General features: G+C 50.4%; 1 protein-coding gene across 1 annotated transcript; it reads right to left on the bottom strand.

Annotated features, from left to right (window-relative positions):
* Nucleotides 1-12,226: 12,226 nt before the first annotated feature.
* LOC120843627 (uncharacterized protein K02A2.6-like) lies at nt 12,227-13,402 on the bottom strand. The gene is made up of 2 exons (XM_040215049.3): nt 13,366-13,402; nt 12,227-12,862 (listed from the first exon to the last, which is right to left on the bottom strand). Exons 1-2 carry the CDS (start codon nt 13,371-13,373, stop codon nt 12,484-12,486), a joined length of 387 nt encoding a protein of 128 aa, XP_040070983.1. The 5' UTR covers nt 13,374-13,402; the 3' UTR covers nt 12,227-12,483.
* Nucleotides 13,403-15,499: the final 2,097 nt, after the last annotated feature.

Raw genomic sequence — 15,499 nt, 5'->3', positions numbered from 1 at the left:
TTCCGCGTTGTTCTGTCAATAGGCACAATTTAGGCCGTGAAACTAACTGCTGTAAACGACCTGATTTTTGCGAGGACCTATTTTTTTAGAATTTCACGAATCGCCTACAATTCGCGAAAAATGGGTCCCGCGAACAATTTTGCTAAAATGTAAACACATTGGAATTTATATTGAGATTCCACCGCGTCGAGAAAATTACAACCCGCGAATTATTCCAAAACTTCAGCTTTGACCTAAATCGCGAAATATTGAGCCCACGAAAAATAAGTCATTTACAGTATATAGTTTTCTCTTTTTTTTATTATCGTTTGTTCAATCCAGTTTTATTTTCAGGTACCAAAATTATAAAATTCTGTTATTTATTCCTACACAACAAGAAAAGAAAATCTACATTAACATACAAAACGTTGTGTTTATACGACTCAACATCCCTTCGTTTACCGGAGTCACATACATTGTACCTGAATCGAAATGTTTTCGCAAAGTGAAGTAGGTTGCCTAAAAAAACCGTGATTGGTACAACTTTGTATCGCAGTATTAGAAGTTGAATCGTTGTTTTGCCCTTAAACTAAGGAATTAATTACAGTGAAGAAAATCATGAAATGGGCACCTGTTCGCCATATATATCATGATATCTGTTTTACGGAATACGTTGCACAATATTGTCACGGGTGGTGACCAAAAACAATAAATACACAAGAAGAAATAAACGTTTAATGTGGCAAACTTGTGCCAAAAATAAAAAGGGTACAAAAGGTAATAACAGAGCGTCGCGGGCGTCGAAGTCGGCGTGACAGCAGAGTCGAACGCTGGGGCGAGACTGACTCCTGCTTGCCAGGCGGAGCCGCTTTTGTACACGCGTTGGCTTCTGGGGCGTTCGATGTAGAAGGTTCGACGCGTAGAACATTCCAACCTCGAATCAGCTAGACGGTTCTCGAATTCACTAGAACATCACATTACAGTGTAAACAAAAACGCGTAGCCACGGCCAGGAATCGAACCCTGGCCATTCGCGTGGGAGGCAAGCGCGATAACCGTTAGGCTACGGCCGCGCTGCCTACTTGGCGCGCGGCATTACTCCCCCCTTAAAAAGTGCATCGCCTCGATGCAACACAAAACAAAACAAAGCACATAAAAAGAACGGCAAACTAAAGGGTCATTTGAAACACATAAGATCCACAGTCCTATCGAGCGTAGTACGGCTTCAGGCGCACGACGTGGACGACTTCAGGTCGTGGTGGGCGGCGTGATGATGTTCTTGTTCCGTCGGGCGTCACCTCGTAGTTCAGATCGCCGAGGCGACGAAGTACCTTGTATGGTCCAAAGTACCGTTTCAGCAGTTTCTCACTGAGGCCGCGGCGACGGATGGGCGTCCACACCCACACCCTGTCTCCGGGCTGGAAGTGAACGTCCCTGCGACGAAGGTTGTAGCGGCCCGCGTCGACGCGTTGCTGGTCTTGAATCATGAGTCGGGCGAACTGGCGGGCTTCTTCGGCGCGTTGAGCAACCGCCTGGGCGTCGTCGCTCTCATTGTCAGATGGCTCATGGGGCAGCATTGCGTCCAGCATGGTCGTTACTTTCCGACCATGTACCAGCTGGAAAGGGGTGAATCCAGTGGTCTCCTGAACGGCCGTATTGTAGGCGAACGTGACGTAGGGCAACACCTCGTCCCACGTCTTGTGCTCCACGTCGACGTACATGGAGATCATGTCGGCGATAGTCTTGCTGAGTCTCTCCATTAGCCCGTTTCGTCTGCGGGTGGTACGCGGTGGTGCGACGATGGCTGGTGTGGCTGAGACGAAGGACTTCCTGCGTCAGCTGGGCCATGAATGATGATCCACGGTCTGAGATCAGTACTTCGGGAGCACCGTGCCGGAGGACGATGGACTCGATGAAAAACTTCGCGACTTCAACAGCCGTTCCTGGTGGAAGGGCTTTTGTCTCGGCGTACCGCGTGAGATAATCGGTTGCGACGATGATCCATCGGTTTCCTTGCGTCGACGGTGGGAAACGTCCGAGTAAATTCATACCGATTTGCTGGAATGGAGCAGATGGCGGCGCAATAGGCCGAAGAAGTCCTGCCGGTCTCGTCGGTGGCTTCTTCCGTCGTTGACACTCGTGGCAAGATCGGGTGTAGTGGTGCACTGTCTTCGCAAGCTTGGGCCAGTAGTACTTTTCGCGTATCCTGGCAAGAGTCCTGCTGTAACCAAGGTGTCCCGCCGTCGGGTCATCGTGGCAGGCTTGAAAACTTTCTTCTTGAAGACTGGAAGGGACCACCAACAGCCACGCCGTGTTGTTGTCGCTGAAGTTCTCCTTGTAAAGCACACCTTGTCGGATGGAGACGGTTGGTAGTGTTCGTACAAAACCGCGCGGAACGGCGCTTCCTTGTCCCTCTAGATGCTCGATGTGTGCTCGCAGCTCAGGGTCGTCTCGCTGGAGTGCTGCCATGTCGCGGACATCCAGAGCGCCGAGGAAACACTCATCGTCGTCCTCTTTGGTGCAGGAAGGACCGGCCTCGACTGGGGCCCTCGACAGGCAGTCGGCATCATTGTACTTCCGGCCGGACTTGTACACCACGGTCATGTCGAACTCCTGCAGTCGTAGGCTCCACCGAGCGAGGCGTCCGGAGGGGTCCTTCAGATTCGCCAGCCAGCAGAGCGAGTGGTGGTCTGTGACCACGCGAAAAGGACTTCCATACAAATATGGGCGAAACTTTGTTATTGCCCAGACGACAGCGAGGCACTCCTTTTCAGTCGTTGAATAGTTCGTCTCCGCGTTAGACAGCGTCCGACTTGCGTATGCGATAACTCGCTCTGCACCGTCCTGCACTTGGACTAGTACAGCACCCAGTCCAGTGTTACTGGCGTCGGTGTGGATCTCGGTTTCAGCAAACTGGTCGAAATGGCCAAGACTCGGGGGCGTCTGGAGTCTTCGTTTGAGCTCGTCGAATGACCTTTGGTGTTCTTCTGTCCACTCGAACTTTACGGCGTCCTTCGTGAGGTGTGTCAGCGGTGCGGATAGTTTGGCGAAGTCTCGAACAAAGCGCCTGTAATAGGCACAGAGTCCGAGAAATCTTCTTACTGCCTTTTTGTCAGACGGCGGCGCAATTGCAGCTACGGCGCGGGTCTTTTCGGGGTCAGGTAGAACACCTTTGTTGTTCACGACGTGGCCGAGGAACTTTAGTTCCCCATAGGCGAACCGACACTTTGTTGGCTTGAGTGACAGGCCGGCGGTCTTGATGGCTTGAAGCACGGCTCAAAGTCGTCTGAGGTGTTCGTCGAAATCTCGTGAGAACACCACGACATCGTCCAGGTAGACGAGGCAGCTCTGCCATTTCAGACCTGCCAGCACGGTGTCCATGACGCGCTGGAAGGTGGCTAGTGCTGTACAAAGTCCGAACGGCATCACTTTGAATTCGTACAGTCCGTCGGGAGTGACGAAGGCAGTTTTCTCCCGGTCACGCTCGTCGACTTCAATCTGCCAGTAACCACTCTTCAGGTCCATCGACGAAAAATATCGGGAGTGGCGCAGTCGGTCTAACGTATCGTCGATGCGGGGGAGCGGATAGACATCCTTCATCACAGCGTTCAGTCGACGATAGTCCACGCAGAACCGCAGGGTCCCATCCTTCTTCTATACAAGGACGACTGGGGACGCCCATGGACTTCTTGAGGGTTGAATGATGTCGTCGTCGAGCATCTCCTGGACTTGATCTTGAATCACTTTCCTTTCCTTTAAGGAGACTCGATACGGCGACTGGTGGACAGGGAGTGCGTCGTCGTCAGTAATAATGCGATGTTTCGCCATTGGTGTTTGGCGAACTTTCGATCTCGTGGCAAAACAGTCACTGTATTCGGCGAGGAGGTCAACCAGTTGCCGGCGCTTCGGAGATGGGAGCTCTGGGTCGATGTCGAGCGGCGGCGGCGTCGTGCTCTTCTGCTGTGGCGACGAGGTTTCCTCGGAGATTGCGGTGACCACGGCTGGCGCCTGAAGCTCCTCGATGTGGCCCACGGTGGTACCCTTCGTTAGGTGCTGCGGCTCCTCTCGAAAGTTCGTCACAAGAACAGTTGTACGTCTTTCTTGAAGATCCGTCACGCCTCTTGCGACACCAATTCCTTTTTCGAGGAGCAGTTGGACGCTCCCTTCCAGAAGAGCTTCACCGTGCATGGCTGCGTCGGTTATAACGGTGACGAAAACACTCGACCGCGGCGGTAGGTTCACATGGTCGGCGGTAACTCGGATCGCGGTCGACGTCATGTTCATCTCCACCGGCGGCACGACGGGCTTTCGAAGAGTCAACTGGTTTGCAGCGAGGTCGATGACGGCGCCATATTCGCAGAGAAAGTCCATTCCGAGGATAACGTCCCTCGAACAGTCTTGCAGGACGACGAACTTCACAGGGCATGTCTCACCGTGGATCTCGACGCGAGCAGTGCACCTCCCGACTGGTGTGATGAGGTGCCCTCCGGCGGTTCGTATTTGAGGTCCATCCCACGGCGTCGTCACTTTTCGAAGGCGGCGGGAGAGCCTCCCACTCAAGACTGAGTAGTCTGCTCCGGTGTCCACGAGTGCTGATGCGTCGTGGCCGTCGATGATGACGTTTAGGTTGTTGGACACCGTTTCAGGAGCGTCGTTTCGGTCTCCGGTAGCGTTCGAGTGGGGGCCCTCCGGCGTTCGTGGCGGATCTTGGCGTCGGTCGTCTTCGGCAACTCCACCTCCAGGGGTTGCCGCGCCTAGTTTCCCCGGCGAGGAGCGAGGGGTGACAGGCTTTCACGTCGGGGTCGGTGCATCGGCGAAGCTGGACGTCGAGGTGACGGCGACCGGAACTCTCGGCGGGACGCAGGCTCGGGGGACTGGGGTCGTCGCAGGTACTCGTCGATCTCCCGAGGGCGTTCACCATACCGGGGGCGCGGGTCGCTTGGGTGGAATCCACGCAGCCCGAGTTGTCGGTATGGGCATCGGCGGTACACATGGTCAGCTTCCCCGCAGTGGTAACACAGCGGGCGTCGGTCGGCCGTCCTCCAGACGTCTGTCTTCTACGGCGCAGGTCGGTCTGGGTGAACGTGCGCCTGATCTTCCTGTCGTCGGGGACAGTGCGGCGTTGGGGCGTCTCTTCGGGGTGGCGCCGCGGCTTGGCGGGGAGCTTGCGGCGGTCGTCGGGCTATGGCAGCGTAGCTCAACGTCGGTTCCTCCGGTGCCACCGTGGTGACGGGAACCTCTGGTTGGAGCGCCCGTTGTACTTCCTCGCGCACAGCCTCGGCAATGGAGAGCGTCGCTGGTCGACTAGCGGCTGGCAGCAACTGGCGGGGTTCCTCCCGGACGACCTCCCGGATAATTTCGCGGATGTCCGTACCAGGAGCGTTCTCGCCGCCAAGCAGCGCGGTTGCAGCGACACTTGGATGCCGCTGGTAGTGGGAAGCGCGCGCTTGGAGGGCGCGCTCGATGTTTGTCGCCTCGGTGACGAAGGCTTCGACGGTGCCCGGTGGGTTGCGCACGAGGCCTCCAAAGATATCGTCTCTCACCTCCCGCATGAGGACCCGCAGCTTCTTGTCGTCTGTGGCTCGTGGATCGGCACGGGCGCTCAGGCGGAGGACATCTTCTACGAAGCTTGTGACGCTTTCGTCGGGGCCCTGCGTTCGAATTCGGAGGAGATCTTCTGCCTTCTCCCGTCGGTGTAGGGTGGCGAACGTCCGCTGCAACTCGGCCACACAGATGTCCCACGACGTAAGCGAAGCGTCGTGATTCTCGAACCAATACCTCGCAGTATCCTCCAGCGAAAAGTAGAGGTTCTGGAGGCACTGCTCCGCAGTCCATCCGTTGTGCCGCGCGACACGCTCGTAGTGCTTGATCCAGTCTTCGACATCCTCATGGATCTCACCGTGGAAGGGAGTCGGCGTACGGGGGGGCGGCGGGCAGGTAGACGACGGCAGGAGCGGCGGGGGTCGGCGACTGGTTGGCCATCGTCGGCTTCGTTGGCTGCTTGGTCCTGGGCGGCAGAAGTCCGAATTCCGGGTGTAGGCCTTGGGTGCGACGACTGAACCGGATCTCGGTAGTGCCTTCGTTGGTTCTTCGTGGGCTTGGCGTCGGACTTGCACTGCGGTCCCTCGGAGGGGTACGCGGCAGGGGCATGCGTTACCCCGCACCTCCACCAAAAATGTCACGGGTGGTGACCAAAAACAATAAATAAACAAGAAGAAATAAACGTTTAATGTGGCGAACTTGTGCCAAAAATAAAAAGGGTACAAAAGGTAATAACAGAGCGTCGCGGGCGTCGAAGTCGGCGTGACAGCAGAGTCGAACGCTGGGGCGAGACTGACTCCTGCTTGCCAGGCGGAGCCGCTTTTGTACTCGCGTTGGCTTCTGGAGCATTCGATGTAGAAGGTTCGACGCGTAGAACATTCCAACCTCGAATCAGCTAGACGGTTCTCGAATTCACTAGAACATCACATTACAGTGTAAACAAAAATGCGTAGCCACGGCCAGAAATCGAACCCTGGCCATTCGCGTGGGAGGCAAGCGCGACAACCGTTAGGCTACGGCCGCGCTGCCTACTTGGCGCGCGGCAATATATATATAATGACGAGACGACTGAGCTTAAGGCAATATAATTTTATAGATACACTAAGCGACAATCACAATGCTTGTTTTTCTAACCAGCATTGCTTGCTCTCAGCACCATGATGCGGGCGACGAATCATGCAAAAAGGAGTGGCTGAAATTGTTCACTCTAATCTATGAGCACCTTCGTACTGAGATCGAATCTCACCTAAAACAGTGCTTATCCATGTGAACATTTTCTTATATTGTATAAACTGGCATAGCGGTTGAGGTTTGTTCTTGACAAGACGCCGGTCAATTTAATTTGCAAGTAAGCATCACCCTCGCTAATTGATGATTTTTGTTATATAGAACAAAGTGGTATTTCATGCTCTACTCAATTTGGAAGCTACTTAATTGGACACTTTCTTACAGTTTGCGTGTGTAATCGTCATAGTTCCACCATTCGTCCCAGTGTATTTTGTTTTGGTTCGACCCACAGACACGTAAAAGTTCTGTTTAACAGATAAAAGACGCGATAATAAACTTCTATATATTTGAGAAGTTATATATACGTGAGGAACACACAGTTATTTAAATTAGCTTCAAAAAAAATTATTTAAAGCTTTCCCAAATCACCTATAACGTGTCTATAGAGGATTAAAGCGCCGAAAAAGATTTGCAGAACATCTTTCAGATAATTTGAAGGTGCGTTTACTTATATGTGTATCTTTGAGGTGAGGATCTTTTATTTATGCTGCCAAATCTTCAGACAGGAATTAAGTATATTTTTATTATCATCGATAAATTTGACTTTATGAAGTTCACATAACCGCCTGAGACCGACACGGAAGGACGATACTCGAAAATACGCCAGCTGCATGTTGAGTCTTCGGAAACGTGCTTTTGTTAGCTGTTTTGCAGTGTAAAATACTGGGTTGCAGGGATGCCAAAAAGCACTGTGGTCACATGATATATCGGAAGGCAAATACGCGAAATGTGCAGAAAAAGGAGATGACACGTTATTTTTCTAAATAATCCCTTACACAATGCTTTACGGCAAAGAGAGATGCATAGAAATGCATAAAATGATATTCCTAGTTAAACATAAATTGCGCGAAGGGCAAACGAAGATTCTTAGAATCCTAATATAAATCACGTTTGGGCATTAGCTTGCCTCAGCTCGAAACGTTGCGAGATACTGCCTCGGGACGCTAATGTTATCTTAGGTTTTACGTTCACTTGTTTTGGGACCATACTTCACGACTCTGTTCTTTATCAGTCATGTGCTCCAACATTTCATAAGGCTGCCGTATATCATCGCGAGACTGCTATAAATACTACACAACTTTACACCTTGGACGTCTAGTGCTAGTGTTGCGAACGTCGCACTTCACCAGAAAGCTGAAGTATTTAACATGGTTTGCACGTGACGTAATCGCACTATATACTGGTTGTCATTGCAAGTTGTTGTTGCTGAAAAAGTCAAATCCGGTGGGGCAAAATGCACGCTGCAAAAGGTTCGCACTCAGTGCAAGCTATGTATTTGAGAGGCACACATTTTTCTTGTTGGTGCATCGCCGTTAGGCACGACGCGAGCATCTGGCACGACGAAAACGTGCTTTCTGGCAAGAGTGTTTTCACAAATAAAAGTTGTACCCACTACCCATCTGTCACTATCGTTTCCAGGCCACGCTTTCTAGTCTGCGCCGAAAATGCGGGGCAGAGGATTCTTTACGACACATTATGCTTTAAAACTACACCCCCTCCCCACTCCCTTTTCTTTTTTAGTTGCTCCTCAAGATACTTTTTATTCCTCAGGGATTGCCTGCTCCGTATTGGGTGGTGTTCATTCGACAATTATATTTGTGTCACTTGTTAACAGTAATTCTTCGCTGCTTTTACTTTGCACCAAACTGTGAAGTTTAAACAAAATACAGGGCGGTCGAAACTTGGAGAACTTGAGAACGACAGTCCTGTGAGACTTAGAGCGGCTGCCAACGTTCGGCTATCCCCCCGAGGCCACTGGGATCTTTCTTTTCCGGTATCCCTCCCGTACACACTAATAGTTCTATGTAATGTCGGACTAATACGTTACATTTAGACCCTTTAACACTTCTATTCCCGGTACAACTTTCTGAGGCCGTTCAGCAACATCGAAAACATGTTTGGGAGCCTCAATGGTGTGCATACATGCAAAATAGGTCGTACAGCATTTTGTTTACCTTAAGTTCAATAAATACCGCTAAGATGTAATCCCTGACGTTGATAACTTGCAAAACCATCCATTAGTTTTCCCCTCTGCGAAATGGTAGACGCAGTTGAAAGAAAGAAATGAAACAGCTTTCCCCTCCTCAACTCGCAATTAGAACTATCAGCCACGTGATCTGATCCTAATATATACACCGTCAGTGTTTATCATAGTCATACGGAGGGTTGGCAAAGCATAGAGCATGGGCTGATCTTCAGATATAGTTTTAGTTGGGCTATAATGCCCGAGCCCTACTAAAGCAACAAACAGAAACAAACGACAGCGGCAAGCCTTAAACCAGAGTATTTCGCGATTTGACAGGCTTTGTAGAATAAAGAAGGCTATGCTCAAACACGAGCATCACGCACACGAGGGTACCATTTCCAGGCTTGTAAACACTCGTGCTAACTTTGCGAGCACCGAACAACTCAAAGCCGTATAAACGTACCATCGCGAGCATGCTGCCTGTGTCTGAGGCCTGTAGCTGTCGTTTTTTTCTGTTTCTAGCTCTAGTGGGACTCGGGCCCATTATAATCTTTGAGTTGAACACGAGCCGTTACCCGAATGTTTGGCGATGCTGGTTGTCATGAACCAGAGCATTCGACTCGGGATCATGACAATCGGGTACATCATGGTGTCACGTGACTCTCAGTGCGAAGTTGTGATGTCATGTGACGTCACGGTATCAACAACGTTAATAGATATAGCGACGTCCTCAATTTGAATCGACTTAACGCGGTGAGTCACGTGACGTCACGGGGTCACGTGATGTGACATTACTTTACAGCATGTCTTGACAGCACGACGTCACGTGACGATGTGACACATGCTTAATCATAGTGCCAATAAGAAAGTGCCGCAAAAACCCAGGATTTATTATACATTGCAATTCTGTATATGACGATTTGATCAATACGTAGAGGAATACACGTGCCACTTTTTTATTCCCAAATATAAAATGTGTAATACTAACAAAAAAAAAAATACCGTGAACCGTTTTGAACCGGTTACCGTTATATTTTTTTCCGGTTCAGTTCCGGTTCAGTTCCAAGATGGCGGCGAAGATTTCGGTTCGGTTCAGTTCCGGTTCGGCTAAAAATAACGGTTCTGTTCCGGTTTTCGGTTCGGTTCGGTTCCGGTTCGACACCCTGGCTACGACCCATCTAAGCAAATCCGAAGCCGTGTGAGTGTCACATGGCCTTCGGAAGGCCCGTAGCGACGCGAGGGTTTTGTAGTCACGCAATACGTTCTCGGCGTTGGATTAGCTGGGATGACTTCTAATGCGTCTACAGCGCTCCAGTTTTAGCTGAACCGGAATACACCAGTTCCTTAGTCATCTTAAGTTCACGAACACGAGAGCCACACCGGGAATCCGTCAATGCGCAGCATTATTGGTTGAACGCTGATCAGGTTCACCAAAAAAGTAGGGTAAAACGTCAGATTTCGCGTGTGTGAAAGGACTACGGCTATACCGGCAGACAGGCCTCCCCAGCAGAAGGAATGCCGGATTCTGGGGGTATGATCGAGTAGCTCCGGCTCGGGTAAATAAACGGCCAGTGGGCGGGAGTGCGCGCTGTGCACTTGGTGAGGCGCGCATTCCACCGGCTGGAAGTGCTGATCGCTCGATAAGCACGGCAATAGAAAGACGGTTGTTGCCACGCTGGATGCCGCGAAAAAAAAAAAATGCCGACGGACTCCGCGACAAATGGAAAATTCCGGCCGGTTATCATTTTTTGCAAGTTTCTTCGTCGAATATGTTCTCACGAACAATTTCGCCGGAAAGCAAACGTTCGTGGATTGCGCAGTTGGTTGCTTCGCGCGGAGTTATTCGCTATCGCTGTCCTTGTTCGTTGAAAAACGTATGTTACGCGCTCGCTCGGTGAGTTTGGTGCGCTCAGCGTAGTGGAGATTTTTTTTCTTTTTTACACGCCCGTTTCTGTTTTTTGTTTCGCTATTCGCTGTATTGTTGCTAAAACTGGAAATGTTGCTTAAAACATGGCGGAAAGAAACTAATGTAGTGTTCCAACACCCGCTAGGGGCCTGACTAACAAGTAAAAAGAGTCAACGCCGCAACAAGCGTTTTGCGCTGATGTTGCCGCGTGCTTGGCTGAGTTGGCAATACGCGCCTAATGTCACGCGGATGTCACTCGGAGCAATTCAGTTCAAAACCCGCTCGGCGCGCTTGTCTCTTTTATCACTCTGGTCTCCCGAAACGTTCCAAACTATTCTCGGTTGCCATCGCGTGTTCTAGTGTTCTAGTTTAGAATGCCCCGGAACGAATACCCTGCGTATGCAGCGGTAAGGTACTGCTTCGCGACAGTTGCCCTTCCGTCGGCGATACCAGATGCGTAGAGTTTCTTTCTTTTTGAGGTTCGAAGCACAAGACTGCCTCATTTAACGTTTTCCTTCAGTATTACAAACGTCTTTTTTTTTTTTTTGACAATATTCGGGAGCTGGTTGTTTTAAATGCTCTTAGATGGTGTTTGACTGAGAAGTTGAATTTCTGCTTGCCAAAATTAAGTTTGCGGCCTACGTGGTATCTCGGAATCCGTATAATCAGAGTTTATAATTTCGTTAAATTTGGAACGTGTTTTTTTTTAATTTTTTTTTATTTTTTGAAATTCGGAAATTAATTTTACTGTTCCCAGATTATCAGTATTAAAAGCAAAACATAATAATAGCAGGACGCAAACGTACGCAAATTCATAGGAACTCGCATTTATTAAATAATATGACGGCAGCTGCGTTTCGCACTGGCGCTCTTCCCAATAGGAATACCACCTACCCCATGGTAAATTTTACAAGAGAAATGTCGCTTCAATTAAGATCAATACTTCGAAATAACTAAATCTTTGGACGTAGTCACTGAAAAGCAAGGAAGCTCCAGCTGTCCTGCCGCTCTCCTGTGAAATTTACAGGTTCATAGCGTCCATTGTTATAAAACAGAAGCTTTCCTCCCTCTAGGAAGCGCAAATAGTATGTTCCAAACAGTAAACCGAAAGAGTGGTTTTTGTGGTTACCCAGAAAGTGCAATGACCTGCTGTTCTGAACGAACATTGACGAAATAAACGGTGAGCTCTGTTTTGTGAATAGACCCCTATTTAGAATAAAAATAAATGGTTTCTCCTCACTATCATCGACTACGTGCTCTCGCTCAATTTATTCAAAAATACCATCCTTTTCTTCTTTTTTATGTTTTTCTTTCGCCATTATGACCTTGAATTTCGGAGTTTTTGGATAACATTAAATTCACGAACATTTTACCGGCCAGTGTTTTTCGGAGTTTTTTTCGGATATATTCGAAAACACTAAGCTTTAATTATAACTAATGGAATTGTGATTGTTTTCATATGTAAAAGTCAGTAGCTGGCTGTTATGTCTGCGGTGCAAGGAGCGGCCAGACGAAGGAAGGACTGCGAAACAGCTTTATTTCCGCAGAGGCCGGCAGCGATCTGGCTGCGCGTATGACGGTGCTCTTCTTATAGAGCGCCCGGTGACGTCAGTACTACGCGTACTGCTGATAGCAACGGCAGCGGCCTCTAGCACTTCCTCCACCGCAATTTGGAACGTCATGAGGCTTCATAGCGATCGGGGGGTCTTCTCTGGCGTTGTGGGTATCGCCGAGGCGCAGCGTTAGTGGGGGTGACGGGCACCGTTTGTCTTGCGGAGACAGTAGACGGAGGTGGTACGTCGGCTTCAGACGCAGGATAGATGGTGTCGGTATCGTCCTCCCCCACAAGGGACGGCGCTGTCACTGCAGTAGACGCTGAGCGCAGGTGGTCCTTGTGTCGCCTCCAAGTACGGAGTCCATCCGGTGTCCGCACCTTGACCACGTAGGACACTGGTCCCGTCCGCTGCAGTACTGTTGCGTGGAACCATGTGGGGCCGCTCTTGGTTCTCCAAGTCCGTTTCCAAGGAGGGCCACCATACGTAGCTTCGGGCGAGTGCTTTGCTCCGCACTATTCCTGGGTGTCCCTGGTGTAGCTCCTCCAGGACCAGCTGTTGAAGTTTCGGGGGCACGACGACTCTCATTCCATGCATCAGGCACCGCTCGTGGACTGTGAGTTCCCTGCGTCTGTCAAAATAGGGCTTCAACACTTTATCATCAAGATGTGATGGCCATCCCTTCTTGGTGAAGTCTACGACCAAGCTGAGGACGGGATCACGCTCTGTATGACGCGCGATGTCCCTACTGGTGACTGGTAGAGATGCCAATCGCAGCGTATAAAACGACTCGTCGTGACTGTCGTCTACTTCTGTGGACTGCAACGGAAGTCGTGAAAAACAGTCCGCGTCCGCGTTCTCTGCGGACGTCCTGTAGGCAAGTTTATACTTGTAGGCTGACAGAGTTACCGCCCACCTCTGCAGTCTTGCGGCGGCTATTGCCGGGATCCCACTCTTTGGCCCAAGGATCGCTTGCAAAGGTTTATGATCAGTAATCAACGTAAACTCCCGACCATAAATGTAGAAGTGGAATTTCTTGACGCCAAAGATTAGGGCGAGCGCCTCCTTTTCAATCTGGCTATAGTTTTCCTCAGCCTTTGATAATGTTCGGGAAGCGTAGGCAATTGGCCTTACCGTGCCATCTTTCATGACGTGCGACAGCACAGCGCCGAGACCATACGCAGACGCATCGCAGGATAGCTGCAGCGGGCGTGCCGGGTCGTAGCGTGCCAGCACCTCCGTCGAAGACAAGATTTCCTTGATGGCTTGGAAGGCATCTTGACATTTCCGATTCCAGCACCAGGGAGCATCCTTCTGTAGTAACCTGTAGAAAGGCTTTGCCAGCGTTGCTAGCAGTGGCGTGAATTTTCATAGTAATTTATCAGTCCAAGCAGTGAACGCAACTGTGCGATGTTAGTAGGCGCTGGGGCATGCAGCAACGCATGAACTTTTTCCTCGCTTGGCTTGACGCCGGTCTCGCTGATAATGTGCCCCAGATACTGCAGGCTTTCTTTAAAAAATTCACATTTTTCACGCTTGACGCGAACACCTTTCTGCTGAAGTGTACAAAACACGGCTTCAAGGTTCCTGAGGTGTTCTTCTGCGGTTGCTCCCGTGACGAGAATATCGTCAAGGTAGCATATGACACCCGGTAGTCCTTTAAGTATGTTGTCCATAATGCGCTGGAACAACGCGGGCGCAGACGCTACTCCGAAAGGGAGTCTGTTCACCGCAAAAAGCCCTTTGTGCGTGTTTAGTGTGAGAAGTTTTTTTGAGTCCTCCGACATCTCTACCTGCTGGTATGCCCTGCTAAGATCTAGCTTGGAAAAGTATTTGCCTCCGGCGAGCGCAGCTAGTATTTCCTGAAGTTTGGGCAGGGGGTACTGCTCCCTGTCTAGGACAGGGTTCAACGTTGTTTTGTAATCCCCGCACACACGTATGGTGCCGTCCTTTTTAACTACCGGTACAATAGGCGTAGCAAACTCACTGGTTGACACTTGCGTAATGACGCCCATTTGTTCAAGCTTCTGCAACTCTTCCCCTACGGCCGACCGGAGTGCGTAAGGCACGTTTCTCGCTTTGAGGAACTTCGGACGTTGCTCTTTCAAAAATAAAGTGGCTCGCTCACCTTCTATCTTGCCAAGGGTGCCGTCGAAGATGCGGCTGTACTTGGCTTGAAGTTCTTTTAGGCGTGCCTCGTACTTCTTGCTTGCATCAGACCGATGAGGGTCCGACAGCTTGTGTACGCCGCAGATGTTGTCCCAGTCCAGACGAAGACGTGTGAGCCACTCGCGGCCCAAAAGAGGCGGGCCATTGTGGTCAACTACGTAGAGGGGTAGAACGTCCTCTTGACCCTTGTATCTTACGGACGCTTTGACGAAACCGCAGGGTTGCACGACTTCCCCGGTGTAAGTCTTGAGGCGTAGCTCGGTGGGTTCAAGCTTCAAAGGAGGCTGAAATTTCTTGAACTGCTGCTTCGGTATTATGGACACCGTGGCTCCCGTGTCCAATTCCATGCTCAAGGAAGTTCCTTGAACTTCCACGTCGACGATGATGGGTCGCCGGCTTTGCGGTGACAGCATCTTGACGTTGAATGTGTCGTCGCTTTGAAGAGTCCGGACCCACTTCTTTCCGCCAACAGTCTTCTTCTTGGCACTCCGACATGCACGCTGAACGTGACCCTTCTTGCCGCAATTCATGCACTTATCTGCAATGTGCGGACACGCCCGGGCGAAATGCTTATCAGAGCCACAGCGATAACACTCGAACGACTGTTTCCTTTTCGCGGAATCTTCGGTACTCATCTTGTGCAAGTCATCGCTCCTTTCTTTTGCGTGCGCCTCCTAAACATTTTTTTTTAGCTTCTTCTAACGCGAGTGCGCGTTCAACGGCTTTTTGAAATGTCAACGTTTTATCCTCTGCAAACAAATACCGCTGTATGTCCGCACGGAACAAACCGCACACGAACCGATCTCTCAGCGACTCATCTAGGAAACCGCCAAATTCACAGGTTTGAGGGAGCTTCCTGAGCTCCGCTACATATTGTGCGATACTCTCGTGTTCCAACTGACTACGGCGATGGAATTTCGCTCGTTTTCCAATCACTGATACTCTCGGTGACAGCTGGTTTCGCAGCAATTGGGTTAGTTGCTCTAGCGTGTTTTCTGACGGTTTGGCAGGTGCCGTCAAAGACTTCAAGAGACTGTACGTTTTAGGCCCAATAACGCTTAAAAAAGCATGCACCTTGAGGTCGTCAGGTATTTTGTTG

Source organism: Ixodes scapularis, unplaced genomic scaffold (assembly GCF_016920785.2).
Source record: "Ixodes scapularis isolate PalLabHiFi unplaced genomic scaffold, ASM1692078v2 PGA_scaffold3__209_contigs__length_174095766, whole genome shotgun sequence".
Taxonomy (NCBI): Eukaryota; Metazoa; Arthropoda; class Arachnida; order Ixodida; family Ixodidae; genus Ixodes; species Ixodes scapularis.
Note: the sequence above shows the minus strand (reverse complement) of the source record. Positions and strands in the feature narration are given on the sequence as shown.